Source organism: Clinocottus analis, unplaced genomic scaffold, assembly GCF_023055335.1.
Source record: "Clinocottus analis isolate CAN_PGR_092001 unplaced genomic scaffold, fCliAna1.0.p SCAF_7, whole genome shotgun sequence".
Lineage (NCBI taxonomy): Eukaryota > Metazoa > Chordata > Actinopteri > Perciformes > Cottidae > Clinocottus > Clinocottus analis.
The window spans coordinates 1,740,614-1,756,303 of NW_027176229.1; the positions used below are offsets into that span (position 1 = coordinate 1,740,614).

General features: G+C 41.7%; 1 protein-coding gene across 3 annotated transcripts in view; it reads left to right on the forward strand.

Moving 5' to 3' along the window:
* The window catches only part of cfap299 (cilia and flagella associated protein 299), an 87,491-nt gene that overhangs the window by 23,043 nt on the left and 48,758 nt on the right, over positions 1 to 15,690 (forward strand). For all 3 annotated transcript variants that reach the window (XM_068566533.1, XM_068566534.1, XM_068566535.1), the window contains exon 3: positions 381 to 471. In XM_068566533.1, coding sequence (XP_068422634.1) covers positions 381 to 471 — 91 coding nt within the window. The remainder of the gene's footprint in view (positions 1 to 380; positions 472 to 15,690) is intronic.

The window sequence follows — 15,690 nt, forward strand, 5'->3', positions numbered from 1 at the left end:
TTTTTTTTTAAAAGAAGAAGCTGCCCCTTGCTCTATAGACTGCAGCTTGAGTGTATCTCAAGACTTTGATTGCATGTCATGCATTCATCACCTGAACTTATTTAAATTAATTAAACATTGTAAGCTCTCGTATATGTTTTATTGTGCTCACGAACAGGAGGAAATATCTTGCTATCTTTCATTCACAAAGTTATTGCTCCCTTTCCATTTCAATGAGGCGTTTTGTTCCAACAGAAATACAATCAGAGTAGGCTTACTGTAAATTTACAACATGTTTAAAGGTGAAAAGCTTCCATAAAGATCCTTTTGGGCTTCATGTGACTTCTTCTTTTACAGATTAAGAGTAACATTTCAAACCGTTCGAGTGTTGTCTTTTCCAGGACACTGGCAAGTGCAGGAAAAGAGCTCAAAGATAACTTCCTGAGAGCCCTGGCAGAGCGCGAGGAGGCCAACTGCAGTGGGAAAATGACCGTGAGTACATTATTGCACCACTCCAATTCCTACGTAATGGGATTCCCCTCAAATATTTCTGCAATTCCATTAGGATGGGAACAGAATCCATACTGTGTCAAGTTGAGTGGAAATGCCCCCCGGTCCCACCCTTGTTCCTCCCCAAATATCAGAAGAGCCAGCTTCCCGCCCCTCTCCCATCCGATCAAAACCTATTTTACCAAACTCCACTACCTTGTGCGAGGTGTGCCTTTTAGATTGCACCACCAAGATGATTTCTAAAGGGTCGTACAGGGGTATTGCCAAACCTAAGAGAAGTTATGACTCAGTATTTCAGTTTATTAAACCTTGCCCAGCAACATTTTGCAGCCCTATTATCAATATAAATGTAACTGTTAGTGCTTGCGTACAAAACAATCACTGAAACTTAAACTACAAAACTTAATTTCTATCATCACTGGCATCAAATCTGCTTTTAACTCGTTTTCAGCATTTAGGAGCAGCGCACCACAGTGATGCCGCAAGAGTTCATGGCCCGTGTGAAACAAAAAGTCAGACTTTACTTATCTGCTCACGTGAATATGAGTTGCTAGTCATGTGAGTCCTTAGACAATTCTTAGTCACAAGAGTTGTTAGTGTCGTTAGCGACATGAATCGCTAGTCACAGGAGCTGTTTGGCACTGGCTAGTCACAGAGTCTTTAGTATTGTTAGTGACATGATTCACTAGTCACAGGAGCTGTTCGGCACTGGCTAGTCACAGAGTAGTATTGTTAGTCATTCGACACTCCTTACAGACATTGGTATTGTTAGTTTCATGTGCCGCTAGTCAGTAGTATCATTAGTTACATGAGTCGCTCGACACATGACTCATTAGGGATTAACTTGAAACAAAGTTCATTAGTATCGTCAGTTACATGTGCCGTTATTCACAGATTCGTTAGTTTTGTTAGTTACATGGGCCGCTGATCACTTGAGTTATTAGGCACTGGCTAGTCAAAAGAGTTACTATTAGCGTTAGATCCATGTGCTGCTAGTCACAGGAGCACTAGCACTGGCTAGTCTACTAGTAATGGTAGTAGTAGTCAGTCTCTCTTTATTCCACTGTCTTCATGAAGAAGATTCAGGACTATTAAAACCTGGACTGACAGTCTGAGGAACAGTTTTTACAATAAACATCCTTACCGTACCTTATTGTTAGTTCTACGTCCCGCGAGTCACAGGAGCTACTAGGCAATGACTAGTCACAGAGTCGTTAGTATTGTTAGTTACATGAATCGCTAGTCACATGACTCGTTAGGCACTGGCTAGTGAAGTTAACGTGGCCTAGGATCTTTTCCTTACCTTAACAAAGTTGTTTTGTAGAATGATTAAACTTCCTGTGAAGACACAAGTTCATTTTGAAAAGACACTGTGCAAGTGTGTGTGTGTGTGTGTGTGTGTGTGTGTATATATATATATATATATATATATATATATATATATATATATATATATACATATATATATATATATATATATATATATATATATTATGTGTATATATCCCTCACATAAGTGACAGTAGGAGGGAATCTAGAGCATCACAGTTGGAAAACATAGTTTTGCTGACCATGTCTTTAATATTTGACGAGTTGGCGCATGTAATTTGCAAGTGTGAGAGGTTGCCGAGGAGATGCTTAGGTCAGTTGTTTCAGAGAGAAAAGAGAGAGCTGGGTCCATTGAAGCCAGCTGTCCAGTCCTTGTTTGTTATCTGCAGCTGAACTCCTGCAAAAGGCTTCGAATCTCCAGGTGCAGCCGATGAGTAGAGAGAGTGTGTGGTGGGCTCTATCAGACAGTGACCTCCAGTGCACTCTGGGGCAGCTTGCAACCAAGTGTGAAGCAAGCTGGATCCAAAGTCTGAGCTCCTGAGAATGCCTCCTTTGGGTCGGGAGTGAGTTGCTGCTCTCCAAACGGAGGAGCGACTTATCTTCCGGTCTCACTCATGAGTGGCGCTAGATGGTGTGGACATCTGTCTTGAGTGAGGAGTTCTTGATTCATGGACAAAGCCTGCAGGCTTAATTCAGCCTTTGAAGCACTAGGCCAAGATTATTTTTTTTTACCACAAACATAACTTCTAACATAATTCTTCGTCTCTACTTACGATAGACTCTACTACATGATAAATGGAATGTGTACCATTTGGGGGGTTGCACTCAGCAGTGTTCTGCAGGGAATATATGTGTTGATAGACTCCAAATAATTCACTTCCAAGATGCTGGAGTGAAAAAAAAAAATTTTTGTTTGACCTCTACTTACTTGCCCCTGTGGGCTTTTGCAATTATAAGATCACATGGAGTGCACAGGGGGGAAGCAGAAGTAGTAACACCAGAAGTTTTCCTGCTGGATGTTTCACTGTGGAAACAGTACACTGTAAAACCTCTTTCTTTCAGCCCTTCATCACTTAAACCATTTGAGAGGTACAGTGTTTTTCCTCTCAAAGAAACCAATGAAAAACTAAGTGATCTAAAGTGTCTCTTCCTGCATTTGGAGAAGAGACTTAATCAAAAACAAGCAAAATATTCCGTTGTGCCTTCCCACCTCTTCTTATTTTTTTTTCGTCTGAGAGCTTCTTTTTCTGAAATATTGGATCAGGAAGATGTTTATTTTCTTTCGAGGAGCCTCCACTCTGTTTAAAATTGAACCCACATTTGTGCGCTTGATGCTGCTGCTCTTTGAAACTAAGTAACAGGTAATCTAGATTCAGTCTGACTAAGCTTGACCTCAGTGGTGTATTTACAATACGCAGATGTATTCCAGACATACAGTGAAACATGTGTTGTGCCTTTTTTTTTTTACATACTTTACATTCATATTCTTCTGTTTGATTTTTAACATTTGTATTGTCTCTTGCTGGTATTTTTCTACTAACATCTGCCCAAATTGGCAAACAATTATACAGTATTTGTGATTTCTTCCCATAGCTTTCTGTTGCACCTAAGATCCTCTTTAAGTTTAAAATTTCCCGTATTAATCTTTGGCGTGGTTCAATAATATGACCAACCGGCGTTGCTGTGTATTGTGGGCCTTTTGATGCAGATAACTCTAGCTCCTATCTGCCATGGCTCCTCAAACGTGAGATCAGTCCCACTAACGTACTCCAGGTCTTCACATCCACTCGCCTTTAACACAAAGCAGTCTGACATGTTTTTCCACTTATTTTTCCAAAATTACTTTATGTTTGCACATCATTATTTTCTAGGGGGAGACTATTCTCACAATTGTTTTTATTATATATGTTTTTATTTAAATGTATCTTAGCATTATCTTATGAAATATGTGCTTATTTAGCATACAACATAAATCTGATGGAAGTCTTTATTAGATAAAGACAAGTAATTTGTTATTAGTATCAAAGGTTTTTACAAAGGGAATACATCATCAACCATAAATAACTTCATCTTTTGTTATGTTTTTAAAATTTGAATGTTGTATTAATCAGGCTGTGATTGACATTTAAAGAAAAACATTCTTAAAAATACTTTAACATATAGACGTTGTTTCAAAAGACCCGCCAACTTATCAAAAAAAAAAAATCCTGTCATCCTTTCACTTGAATTCTACAAAGGATTTATTTTTAACGCATTAAAAATCTGAATCACACAGAAATTGCCCAATTTGTTTTATTTCACTTTGAACTTTTCCCGTCTGTGTCGTGAGCTCAAGTATCATCGACTTCATTCATCATAGAGGGTTTCATCGTTGTGCCGAAGGACACAGAAAACCATCCGTTTTATGGGGCGCAAAATGGATGCCTAAATACTTTAAAAGCTGATTTATCAGCTCCCATTTAAATTAAATGACATATTCATTGTCGTCTTCAGTCCCATTTGTCAATGGGGGTCGCTCTGTTGTCTCTCCTTTCGTGTCCTGCTCAGCCTTTCAAGCCAGTCTGAAATTACACCTGTCACCTAATACACTCAGCAGGTTCTTCTGTTGTCTCATCGGCCCCGAACAGCATGACAAAAGATTGGTCGAGCACATGACTCCGACCTTCTCTTCCTCCTACCCGTCCGCTTCCCTTTAGATTTAAGGCAAAGGAAGACTAGAAAGTGAAGCCTGTTTTGCATCCAGTGCTGGCTTTGCTGTAGTTATTGGTCTGCCCTCAGTGTTCAGGCCTTGCCCTCATTGTGCTTCCACTGTTGCGTAAAGCTGCCTCGCTGCCAAAAGTCACACACAAACAAAAGCTGCACCTGGGCAGCTTTGGCTCTATTTGCACTGGGTAAGAAGTGAAGTTTTTTTTTGTTTTTATCAAATCCAGGTCACACCTGCACAGGATGCCTGAGGGGCAACCATTGTTGCAAGGTTCACATGTGAAACCGAAAGGTGTGCTGCCACCACCCACTCTGCTCCCTGTTTGTTCTCAGTGCGTTGCACGGCTCTGATGGTTATCGATGTGGACATTGCAACACTTCAAATGTATGTTAAGCTTGTGAACGTGCACAGTTAAAAAGCAGCTATGCATCAGGCATTAAATATACTGACATGTGAAGGCTTCTTTACCCCAAACTGACATACACAGACTTTAAAAAAAGGATTAAAATAAATGAGTTATATAAAAGCCATGTGCCAAATTCTAGTAAAAGCCGTCGTTCATACCAAAGTATCGCAGACATGTTCAGAAATGCCCGTCTTGGAATGTTCTCACATATCTTAGAAATTGCATCCAAACTTGTTTTCACAAATATGCACAGAAAATGTATCACTTGTTGTCAAACCTTCCATTAAAATTCCCTTGAAACCTGTGAGCCTGTTTTTGAGCAAACTAACAAGCAGTTTTTACCTAATTAACGGGATATAAAGCATAAACTTGTTAGTGGTGCCGAATTATATCAATCAGTTATATCAACAGGCTTTACTATTGAAATAAACATTACTGACAAATATCCCAATTTAATTTAGTTTGTCTTTGTTTCAAAGGTCTTTTAACAAAAGATGAATCCACAACCAGACTGCTGCTTCGGTGGGATTATGTTCTTGAAAGGAACATGTTCTGTTCAACCTAACATGCAGTTCAATGGACCATACTAGTGGACATTTTGTGGGGTAACGTTTGTCTTCAATCCAATTTGAATTTAAAGCTGTGTGTTTGTGGAGCTTTGCAGTCTTTCTAAAGTAAAGAAAAAGGACAAGAAGGCGGATGAATTGTCATATTGACCTGGCTTGATGAACAAAATTACAAGAATAGGACCAAAGGGATATCAAATGATTTGATTATTATTATTATTCCTTTAGATATGCTAGTGACTACATCTTAGCCAATATCCCTCAGTCAAGGTTCATCATCTGCAGAGCGAAACAGATTTTGACCCTTGTCCCAAGTTGAGCACAGAATGAATCTTGAGTCTTTCCTTTTGTTGAGTAAACCTTTTAAAATGGAGTCACTGCCTCTGGAGACTCATCTTGCATCCAGCTTATTATTATTTTTTATCTTAACAGACTGTAACGTATCGACAAAACCAATTCACATATGAGCAAAAGTGTGAGCACATATAAAACACTGAGTCACATAACATGCATCGACATTAGACATATGTCGACATAAGACATAATGCTTGCATCTTACCATATTGCACAATGCATAGACTGTAACAGTAACATGGATTACTGTAGCGGAGAGAAGATCAGCGCTACAGCATTCATTAAACTAAATGAATTACATTAGACCAACAGTATGAGGTGGTACAGTGAATAACATGTGCTTTACCCATGGTGCATTACAAAGAAATGATGACGGATGGCGATGCGTTTTACCTTCATCATATTATGTTGACCGAAGAGCGTAATGAAACCCTGAAAGTAAATATTCACTCCTCCTAAAGTAGCTAATAAATCCGTTCCTCATTGTACCGGTGGAGCCGATCAATCACTTGCTAACAAGAGAGAGCGTCATTAAAACAATGCAGCCGTTAAAGAGGGACTGTTTGCTTTCGTTCCTCAGAGCAGCGGGACCGCCGTCAGAGAAATCAGTTTTGTTGTGTCAGCCGAAAAAGAGCTAACTGATGGAAGTCACATTTCAGCCTGTCAAGAGTGTTGAACAGGAAAAATAATTGTTAACAAAGCATTTTTCAAAAGATTTGGTGGATTGCGCATGAAATATTCTCAAAAATACACACATATACATAGTGTGAGACCCTTTAAATTATGAAAGAAACATGATAATGTATGTTAGGAATCATGAACACTAGAAAAAAATTAAAATTAAGCACATGTTAGAAACTGTAAATAGGCTTTTTCTGCAGGACAATACATAAGTTAAATATTTAACCTGTTCCAGTTGATGGATGACTTATATATATGTATATATATACACTAGTTTCTTGTGCAGTTTTCGAAAGATTTTTTAAATTTACTCGATACCAAAACCATATTCCATGATTCTCAATACCCTATTGGATTGATAAAAATTGCAGAACAACCAAAACCACAAAGACATATATACTTCATAATACACTTCTGTTAGTACCGTTTGCATGCTGTTTTTTGCAAATCTTTATTATCAATACGTGATCATCTGTCTTTCTCTCGCCCCAAAAATATTTTACAGCCGTCTGTATTTAACAGTTTCAACTTCCTGTCATTTTATTTAATATAAATGCCGATTGAATTTTTTAATTTTTTTTTATCAACGAAGACATTAAAAAAAGCTCTCCAGATATTTTTTTCCTTTTTTAAAGCCATTTTTTGAAACTAATTTGCTGGTTTGTAAATGGTCTCCCACCCTTTTCAGTTTGTGGAATTTATCTGGTTGGCCTGCGCTGCGTGTCTCATGGCCAGAGGGGACATCCTGCATAAAGGAAGTGTTTGTCTTTGGTCTGTGGACCCAGCGAGTTCTGTATTGATAAGCTCCTGTCGCTATAGATAATAAGGTGGTCAGTCATGCAGCCCAGAGATCAAGTATAGCATTGAAATTAAAGAGGAATTCCCAGCCCTATTGCATTACAGGCCCGTGTGTGTGTCCACTGCCCGGTCCCTTTTGTCCTGGTCATGGGCAGTAAAAACAACAATGGCAAGTTTGATTTCAAAGCAGCGCGACCAAGGTGGACGGCCTTTTAGAAAGAATAGAGTCCTGCAGAGCTATCGTATGACCTTGACTTGAATGGTGTCACAGAGTTGTGGAGAGGTGAGGAATAAGGCCCCCCAACGGTTTGCAACCATCTATCAAGTGGACAAAAAGAAGTGACCATTGTGATATTTGAGATCACCTGATCGGCATCTGTTTTTTTTTTTTAAAGTTCTTAAGACTTCAGGGTATATACCCTAAAACGACCAAACCCGTTGTTCTGTTATATTGGCTCTTGATTCATGTGCATCTGAGCTGTAATACTTTGGCTATACTTTCTCTCACAGTTGCAGGTCTTAAGAAAAAAAACATAATATTTGACTGTGAAATATTACTTTTGGCTGATAACAAGACGTTCATTTTATGGCCAGTGTCTTAGTCTATTAAAAGAAAATGGATAGCCGAAGCATTTTGTGTTATGTTAGTCCACACAGAGCCAACATGGCAGCTGTGCCCCGTCTCTCAATGCACCAAATCGGCCACAGAGGGATTTGCAAAGAAATGAGGAATATTAAACTGCCCTTGTGTTATTGTAAAGATAACATTAGATTGATTTGATTCATACATTTGAGATGCAAACAATAGAGCTTTGATACAGTGTGTGTATATATATATATATATATATATATATATATATATATATATATATATATATATGTATATGTATATATATATATATATATATATGTATATGTGTGTGTGTATATATATATATATTTCTTAATAAAGCACAGTTAGTCCAGTTAATCCAGTGATTTGGATCCATTTGGATGTCGTTGCAGGGCGAATGAAAGTTTTGTTGATCATGAAATCAAACATCAGTATGTAAATAGCGCTAATAGACTCACTGTTTTGCCACTGAATGTCTGGATGAGCCCCACTGTAATGGTTTCTCCTGTGCCCTCCTGACCTTCTGTGAACAGCTGCTATTGTCCAGAGACGTCTCCCCAAAAAATAATTCGGCCCCCTAGACCAATTTCAGAGCGAATGGAAGCGGATACACTTAATCCAAGCTCTCCTTTTCTTTTGGATTTTTAAGAAACCTAATGGGAAAACACATCGCCATCAAAACATTCGTCAGCTTGATTTGCCACTGGGAAGATGGGGAATCCCATTAAAGCTGTCAGAGTGGTACAAAAGGAAGTCTTGCATTAAGGAGAGGCCATCTGGCCATCTGGATGCACTGCGATCGCTCTTCGTCAACAGTCCTTCAGAGCCCTTACTGTTGACAGCGTTGAAGGTTTATTGATAAAGCAGATTATTGAAGTGATATTGAAGAAAATGGATAGCCGAAGCATTTTGTGTTATGTTTGTCCACACAGAGCCAACATGGCAGCTGTGCCCCGTCTCTCAATGCACCAAATCGGCCACAGAGGAATTTGCAAAGAATAGGACAGACAACAAAGACTAGATAGAGGAACTCACATCCTTGTCGCCCTTTGCACATTTTCCAAATGTATTCTAAAATCTTTGTTTTGTTGTTGGCTTTGTTGTAATGCAACAATTTTAATGGACCCTTTGCGAAGACCCGCTCTTGAACGCAGACTGGCAAATCACAGTGAACCATTGGCTTGGCTCCATAGACATTTCATGCAATTATTTAAATTCCAGGCTGGTTTACACATGTTACTGACTGTCGTAGGAAAACACAGAGAAAATGAGGAATAACCTTTCGCAAAGATATCATGCAAGAAGGATTTATCAACATACATTGTATGAGAATGAGGTTGGATGAGGATGATGTTGTATGAGGATGAGGTTGTCTGAGGACAGTGACTAAAGAACTACCTGGCTTTAAAGCAACCATATTGTTTCGTGATTTCAAAGTCCTCATCTCTGTGATCTGTAGGCGTTTAGCTCTTTTCTTTAACCTGTTTTGAAGGCCATATGCCTCTCTCCCTGTTGGCGAATAGTTGCAGTTGTAAGGTTGAAATTGTCCATTGCTGTAATCAATCATTATTTACAGCCATGTTATCTATTGCATTCCTTTCATTTGACTTTTCCATGGACTTTTTCCCACCAACTCCCATCCATGTATTAGAAAAGACACAGTGTGCATGTGCCATGTGTTAGGGAGGATTAAACATCAATGTTAAATACTACCTAAAGGTTCCTGGCTTGTCCCTGAAGGAATGTGCACCTGCTGAGTGCAGCCTTTTTTTTCTTAGGCTCAAAATCAACACTTTGTGTAGCAGGTCCTGGATTAAATCCAGCTACACTCTGAAATATAGTTAAATACCTTTAAATCAAGTAATGGATGAATATCCGTGTCTAAAAAAACATTGTGTTTCTCATATGTTCTTCAAATTAATTTACAACCTCACATTCTGAAATTACAAAATATATTGTTGTATTGATGCAGCCAGTGCATTCATTGCATCCCATCATTATTACATCATCTCTTTGGGATGTTTTTTCCAAAACAGTGATTAGATCATTCCAGCTTGTGTCTGGACCCATCTTCGCATCACAAAGGGAAGCCAAAGGGTTACTCACAGTCTGAACTCAACCTGTGAGACTGATCAGTGTGTTTGTGAGATTTATCTTTTTAGCGATTTGTGCTGCCGTTTCCATTTGGAGGTACAGAATACATGTCTGTTCGGAAGGAAGACAGACCGCAAATCATGAACTGATCTAGATGTGCAAATTGGGTAAATCGATATGTAAACCTTTCATATAATGCAGGAAAGACCTGTTTTGCCACAGCAGCTTCTATTGGCAAAACGGAATAAGCGACCAAACAGACCTTTGTGTTGTTTGCATTGAGAACATTCTTCTAAAACCCTATCAGGACTATCTGTGTTTTCATGGGTTTCAAATTAAATAAATATGACTACAGCTGCAGGCTCGCATTATTTCAAGACATGGCAACTTATTTGTTGAGCGTGGTCTAGGCAGCAACCTCTGATTGAAAAAAAATAAAAGTAAGGGAACTGCCTTACACATGCATTCTTTCTAAGGGCCAGCAGGGGGCCCTGCTTAGAAAAATAAATCAAATTGTTTAGAAGTCTATGATGTCACCACTTCCAATTTGTAACCAGTTATCGTAACCATCTTTGCAACTATGTGAAATCAGTGTCCATCCATCCATCCATTTTCAGCCGCTTATCCGGTCGGATCGCGGTGGCAGCACACCCAGCAGACCGAAGCAGGCCTCCCTCTTACCCGCAACATTTTCCAGCTCATTTTGTGGGACCCGAGGTATTCCCAGGCCAGCCGGGAGATATAATCCCTCCAGCGTGTCCTAGGTCTTCCCCGGGGCCTTCCCAGTTGGACGTGCCTGGAAAACCTCTAATGGGAGGCGTCCAGGAGACATCCAGATTAGATGCCCGAACCACCTCAGCTGACTCCTTTCAATACGGAGGAGTAGCGGCTCAACTCCAAGCTCCCGCCTGATGTCCGAGCTCCTTTCCCTATCTCTAAGTCTGAGCCCGGCCACCCTACGGAGGAAGCTCATTTCAGCCGCTTGTATCCACGACCTCGTTCTTTCGGTCATGACCCAGAGTTTGTGACCATAGGTGAGGATTGGAACGTAGACCGACCAGTAAATGAAGAGCTTCGCCTTCCGACTCAGCTCCCTCTTCACGAAGACGGACCGGTACAGCACCTGTTTTACTGCAGCAGCCACACTGATCCGCCTGTCAATCTCCCGTTCCACCTTACCCTCACTCGTGAACAAGACCCCGAGATACTTGAACACCTTCGCTTGGGCAGGCATTTTGTCCCTACATGAAGGGAGCAATCCACCGGTTTCCGGCAGAGAACCATGACCTCAGATTTGTAAGCGTTAACTCTCATCCTTGCCGCTTCACACTTTGCTGCAAAACGCCCCAGCGAATGCTGGTGGTCACAGTCCGAAGAGGCAAAGAGCACCACATCATCTGCAAAGAGCAGCGAGGCGATCCCGAGGTCCCCGAACCAGATTTCCTACGCCCACCGGGAACGTGTCTGACTTATTACCGAGGATATGAACGCAACTCCTTCTACAGGCGTACAGAGACCGGATAGCCCGTGCCAATGGGTCCGGCACCCCATTCTCCCGCAGTACCCCCCACAAAACCTGTTAAGGGACCCGGTCGAAAGCCTTCTCCAAGTCCACAAAGCACATGTAGACTAGTTGGGAAAACTCCCATGACCCCTCCAGTAGTCCTGCAAGGGTCCACTGTTCCACGACTGGGACAGAATCCGCACTGCTCTTCTTGAATCCGAGGTTCAACAAGCGGTCGGAGCCACCTTTCCAGCACCCTGGCAAAAGCTTTTCCCGGGAGACTGAGCAGTGTGATACCATGATAGTTCGAGCACACTCTCCGGTCCCCCTTCTTGAAGATGGGGACCACCACCCCGGTCTGTCAGTCCAAAGGCACTGTTCCTGACCCCCATGCGACACTGAAAAGGTGTGTCAGCCAAGACAGCCCAACAATGTCCAGCGCTTTCAGCATCTCAGAGCGGATCTTATCCACCCCCAGCGCCTTGCCATCAAGGAGCTATTTAACTATCTTAGTGACCTCTGCCAGGGATATGAGTGCACCCACCCCAAAGTCTTCAGGCGCTGCCCCCTCCCCAGGGGACATGTTGGCCAGGTTTAGGAGTTCCTCAAAGTGCTCTTTCCACCGCCCGACGATGTACTCAGTCCGAATCAGCAGTTCCCCTCCCCCGCTAAGAACAGCCATGGGTAGGCCCCCCTTACCTTTCCTGATCCGTCGGATGGTTTGCCAGAACCTCTTTGAGGCCAACCGAATGTCCTTCCCCATGGCCTCCCCAAACTCTTCCCATGCACAAGTTTTAGCATCCGCGACCGCCGCAGCTGCAGCCCTCTTGGCCTTGCGGTACCCGTCAGCTGCTTCAGGAGACCCCAGGGCCAACCAGGCCCGAAAGGCCTCCTTCTTCAACTTGACGGCTTCCCTTACCCCCGGTGTCCACCACCAGGTTCTCGGGTTGCCGCCGCGACTGGCACCAACAACCTCAGCTCCTACCGGCCGCTTCCACAATAGAGGTTTGGAACAAGGTCCACTCGGATTCCATGTCCCCAACCTCCCTCAGGATGTGTGAAAAGAGGTGGGAGTTGAAGACCTCCCGGACAGGATCCTAAGTTAGACGTTCCCAGTTCACCCTTACCACACGTTTGGGTTTGCCGGGTCTTTCTTGCAGGTGCTGATCAGTTGACAGCCCTGCTCCTCTCTTCACCCGAGTGTCCAAGACATACGGCCGCAGATCAGATGATACGATTACAAAGTCGATCATCGATCTCCGGCTTAAGGTGTTCTGGTACCAAGTACACTTATGAGCCACCTTATAATCTAACATAGTGTTTGTTATGGCCAAACCGTGGCTAGCACAGAAGTCCAACAACAGAACACTGTTCGGGTTCAGATCGTGCAAGCCTTTCCTCCTAATCACCCCCCGCCAGGTGAGGTGGTGAATCCACGGAGTGGCTGTAGCACCATGTTCTTACTTCGGGCTGAGCCCGACCGGGCACCGTGGGCGAAAGCTCGGCCACCAGACGCTCGTTGACGAGCTCGCATTCCGGGTCTGGCTCCGGGAGTGTGCCCCGGTTTCCCTTGTCCGGGCGAGGTGACGATGGACCCTGTGTCGCACTCCATCAATGTTTTTTTTTAACTGCTTTTAGTCTGGGCTCTACCCCAAGACCTGTTTGTCTTAGGAGACCCCACCAGGGGCTGACGTCCCGGACAACATAGCTCCCAGGATCACCGAGCCACTCAAACTCCTCCACCACATTAAGGTGGCGATTACACTCAGCAGGTTTAGGTCAAGTGCCAACCCGTGTTGAAGCTGCATTCTCTCTACCGACCACCAGATGGCAACTCCTCTGGTTGTATAGAAGTCTATGAGAAAATGACTCTACTTCTTTCTTGATTTATTCCCTCAGCAAACATTGTAAACATGGATTTATGTCTCAATCTCTAATTACAAGTCTTATTCAATACAGCATAATGTTCATTTAGTAAATTATGATCCAATAAAAGACCATAAAGGGCAGGGCTACCTTTGTTTGTGCTTCCATGATTTTGTCCGGTTTGGGTGTTTATTAGTCTATTTTCTTAGAAATAGTCCCCTTTACCAGTGTGCATTTTTAATTGTTTCTTTCTGCACTTGGCTCCACCCTCTTGTGTCTTTTTTGGTTGCAAACAAACAAGATGGGGACTGTTGAAAAGCTGAACTCATGGCTTTTTAAAAAACAGTGGGTGACGTCACGGTGACTACATCCACTTCACATGTACACTATATGCTTACACCCTGTAAGGCTCAATTAAATGCCCTAGACTTTAACAAACCGCATTTCTTGTTTAACTAGCAACTATTGGCTTCTGCTCAGGATCGTCTTGATCAAAGTAATGGGAGCTTCTAACAGGAACTGTCTAAACTGGCCCTCCATCGTCCTCGAGTAGAGCTGGAATCTTCTCGGCAGCTCCAGTTATCTGTTTGCACACTTGGCTATGGAGACGCCACGGTTCTTTCTTTAATAAGCACTGCCAAGGTTCACAATGTAATCCTTTTGGCCAACCAGGTAGTGGTGAAGGAATCCATTTATGGTCAAAACATTGATACCCAATCTGGGAATTCAGCTAATGCTTATTCGCTCTAAGCAACATATGGAGCACATTCTTCAGAATCTTCTTTGTTTTATCGCCACACACTGGACTGCTTTGGCTGTGTATTATTCCACCTGAGTAAATACTGGACGGCATCTCTCCGGCTCAGAGCGGTGCACATGTCCTCCAGAGGCATCCGGGCTTCAGCCTCTGCACTTTCTCTCCTTCTCTTTGGGCCCAATAACAGCCCCGTCACCTCCCTGCAAGAGAGAGGGCAAGTCCAGGACTTTTTTTTAAATTCATGTCCTGAGAGACCAGCTGCTAGTGATGGACAGTTTCTCATCGGGTCAGTGTGTCTCACGAGTTTCCTACTCACGATCCTGCTGAAAATACCAAAGACTTGAGCTCATGGTTTAACTTTCAAGCTTCTAAACTCTAGACTGGCCACATTCTCAGCATATTTCCATGTCATTGTAATGCTAATTACCACGTGTGTGAGGTCCCTTCCAGAGACAATTGCAGATGATTTGAGTCTATTAACAAATACAAGGGGATTTTGAATTAAGTACATTTGAATAACCTGCTATTAAACAAAGGAAATACATTTTGGTTTGTTCTCATTAAGTTGATGTATGCATATCATATGTTATTTTTGTCATATAAGCATTGAACCTTAAATAAAACAAGTTTTATTAGACACTTAAATCCTTCAGGTGAACAAAATTAGAAAGAAAAGTGTGAATATGGGATCTTAAAAAAGGCAAAAAGAGCTAAAAAAAAATACCAGAACAAATGAGAAAATATTGCAGCTGGAATCCATTAATCACTAAGAAGAAGAACTAACTAAAGGCTATGCACATTATGTATACTCTCTATCCTAAGAATTAAGGAAGAATAAACAAAATGTGTGTAGCTCATTTACAATAAATCTAAAAAACCAATGTATCGTCGTGAACTTATCTGACAATTAAGGCTGATGTATTAGGTGTTGAAACCAATAGAGGAATTTGCTTTAATGAGCTTTGTTGGAGGGCAAACGAGTGAAAATGTGCACGCCCACATTTGTCAGAAGAGCAATATGTAACCTATTTATCTCCCGTCAGATAGTGAGCGATGAAGACTTGTTTGCGATGTATTTTGAATGCTTCAGGGCGGTTATTCATGAGTTAATGTTGAGGCGTATCAAGGCACAGTCCTTCTTCATTACATTTTTGTACCATTTTGGAATTTTCCTTTTAGCACCGACAGTACAGTGCATTTTCTGAGGTGTTTATGAAGGTTAAAATGTTTCCATGTAGACTCTGTTCACCAGTCATTTGGCTGTTTTTTTAAAACAAATTAATGTATTATTAGATTATTTTCTTTTAATTTCAATTTTTTTTAAATTTAAAAAAAACAAACAGTTTAAAGCTACTGACCATGCTAGTGGTTGAATATAGCCTTTGTATTTGTCGTGTGTTGAAAGCAGATATGCAGCGTTAAGTAGGAAGAGGGATTGAGACATGTTGCCAAATGAATTCCGTTAGCTGTAATGTAATAACGCCTCAGGTCTCGGATCAGCCTAATCATTCTTTAGAGAGATTTAGAAA